We start from the raw sequence: 2598 nt of genomic DNA, 5'->3' as shown, positions 1-2598 counted from the left end.
GAGAGGAAGGCCCTGGTGCTCACGCGCTCGGCCCCCAACCCCGAGCAGCAGCCACCATGGCTCGCATCCATCCTCCCCAACTTCCCACCTTCCTTCCCCTCGCCCGCGCTCCCAACCCTGGGCCCGGCTGCCTTCGACCACCACCCTCTCCCCTGCCCACGGGATCACCATTGCAGACGCCACGCGCTCTATGCCACGCTACCTGCCGGCAATTACTCAGGGTGCCAGGCCTGGAAGGACCCCCTCGTCGCAGCACCGAAGTGCCGACCAGGACCGGCCGACTCGGCGCTGCTGCCTGCCCGCCCGCCCTCTGCGTCAAGGGCGGCTGGTCTAGGAACGCTCGTCGACTCTTGTCGCCAACACGGGCCTCTATTTGCTATCCGTGAGTTGTGTCCAAAGATAGATCCTGTCGGGCTCCTCCTCTGGGTTCCATCGGCCACCCCCCCAAGTAGCTGCTTGAAACCAATATTCCAGGCCCTCCCTCGTTACATCAACCGACTTTCCAGCACAGAAAGAAGCAGCCTCTTTCGGTGTTGCAACAGCCACCCTGCCATGATGGCTGAGTCGTCTGCCCAGCCTTGAGAGGATGGGTGCTCGATTCTGCGGCGCGTGCGGCATGGTGGCGTTCGGCCTAGACTAGCGAACAGCATCTCCAGCCGCCTCGAGGGTTTTCGGCCAAGGCAAAAGGACCGCCCGCCCGCCCGTGAGGTTCGGAGGTTGTCGTCAGGACCCAGGAGCCTGGTCCTTGCTAGCGCCTGCCCCGTCCCTGGGTGGCGATGCCTGCAAGCCATCCTTCAGCCGCGGGCCCATGGCATCATGCCCGCCCAGCCCGGTTCCTTCCCGGGGCCTCGTCATTGATAACCTCGTTGCGTCGGGCCTGGGATCGGTCTATCGGGTCTAGGTGGGCCGTAGGGCTAGGGTGTTGTAGCCGACGGGCCCAACGCGGCTAGCCGACCTCGCCGCAACCTCAGCTATCGGGCGGATCTTTGCCCAATACGGTCTCGAGAAGGTGTGCGGCTCAGGTGTGTGCACCTCGGAGCCTCCCAACAGCGCCCCGGCGAATCCGTGTGTCATGGCTCCTCGCCCCCGCGCCTCGACCCTCGTGGCGTCGATAGTCGCTCGAGCTCAGCTGTGCCGTCGAGACGCAAAGGCACCCAATAGAGCTTCGAATGTCCCCTCTCCTGCCTTGACTGCTGCTGTGATATTGCCCTCAAGGGGGGTCATGGTGACCAAGTTTCCAAGTCCGCCTTGCCATGAATCACATACGAGCTCTGACCGATGTGGGTAGCCCCTCGTCCGCTTGGCCGCTGCTGAGAATATTGGCTCTGGTTCCTGGTCTTCCGTCCTCGCGTGACTCGTCTCTCGGGATCAGCCTGTTGTGAAGGGAGAGCGGAACATGATAACCGGGCGTGGGGGTGGGGTTCGCACTGCGGAAAAGGGAGGAAGCGAGTGAGGGTGTGAGGGTGACGGTGATGATCTGAATCAGAGTTTCCGCACTCTGTATGGGAGAGGATATGCAAGTGTGTCCAAGCCGGCGGGATATAAAGGTCCTCGAGACCTCCCCGAGGAAGAGGATCGGGAGGATGCATGCAGCACCGGCCTTGCTTCAAGACAGCACCTCCAACCAAAGGCACATCTTTCTCCAGCTCGCATCCCCCAGATTCTGACAGTCGCTTTGGCACCGTCCCCCTACATAATTCAGATTGCTCTTGCATACTTCCCGCCTGTCCCGTCACTCGGACCCCTTGCCCAACCCTGCAGCGTGGTAGCGAACCAGAATCCCACTCAGACCCCTCATAGCACTCCTTCCCCCGTGCGCGCGAGCAAGGCACCTTTGTGCGTGCCGTCTGGACCTATATCGGGTCTCACTTCTACATATATTCCCCTCACTCTTCCCACCCTTAGTCGGCTACCCGGACACAGGCAGGATGCTCTGGCACCTCGTCTCGGTCCTGGTCCTCCTCCTCGCCCGGGGCGCGCTCGCCATCGATGTCAAGGTCGTGGCCGCGTTCCGCAACGGCAACACGCCCGTGGACCCGTCCAAGATCACGCTACTGCGCAAGGAGCTGACCCCGAGCCAGCTGGAGCGCCTGAACGGCACCGAGGCCGGTGGCGGTGGCGGCGGCGGCGGCGGGAAGAGCAGCAGCAGCCGCAGGTCCAACCCCATCGGCTACAGCGGCAACTGGTGCGGCGCCTCGCAGCACACGCCCACCACGAACCGCTTCAAGTCCGTGTCGGGGGTCTTCAACGTGCCCAACCTGAGCCTCCGCCCCTCGACGGGCACGCCGCAGTTTGTGGCCTCGTGGGTCGGCATGGACGGCGCTAACTGCGCTACCGCTCTGGTCCAGGCCGGCGCTACGACAGAGGTAGATACAGCCCAGAACCCTCTACACACGCCCGTGCCCATACCCATACTCAAACATTAGGCCTGTGTGCTGCTTTTCATGCCGTGTGCCGGTTTGACTAACAGGTTTGCAGATCAGCTCTTCTAGCGTGCAGACGTCGAACCTCTGGTTTGAGTGGATCCCTGATGCGGCCTACAACATCCAGAGCCTTCCGGGTGAGTATCTTGGGGGGGGGGGGGGGTACGGTACTACG

General features: G+C 62.9%; 1 protein-coding gene across 1 annotated transcript; it reads left to right on the top strand.

Moving 5' to 3' along the window:
* Positions 1–1928: 1928 nt before the first annotated feature.
* On the top strand, positions 1929–2560 carry GGTG_14271 (hypothetical protein; the record flags this gene model as incomplete). The annotated part of the gene is made up of 2 exons (XM_009232198.1): positions 1929–2366; positions 2479–2560. Coding segments are annotated over 2 exons (520 nt in total), but the record flags the coding sequence as incomplete, so codon positions are not given.
* Positions 2561–2598: the final 38 nt, after the last annotated feature.

The sequence above is a fragment of the Gaeumannomyces tritici genome, assembly GCF_000145635.1.
Source record: "Gaeumannomyces tritici R3-111a-1 unplaced genomic scaffold supercont2.211, whole genome shotgun sequence".
In the NCBI taxonomy this organism is placed as follows: Eukaryota; Fungi; Ascomycota; class Sordariomycetes; order Magnaporthales; family Magnaporthaceae; genus Gaeumannomyces; species Gaeumannomyces tritici.
This window is presented reverse-complemented; position numbering and strand designations above follow the sequence as displayed.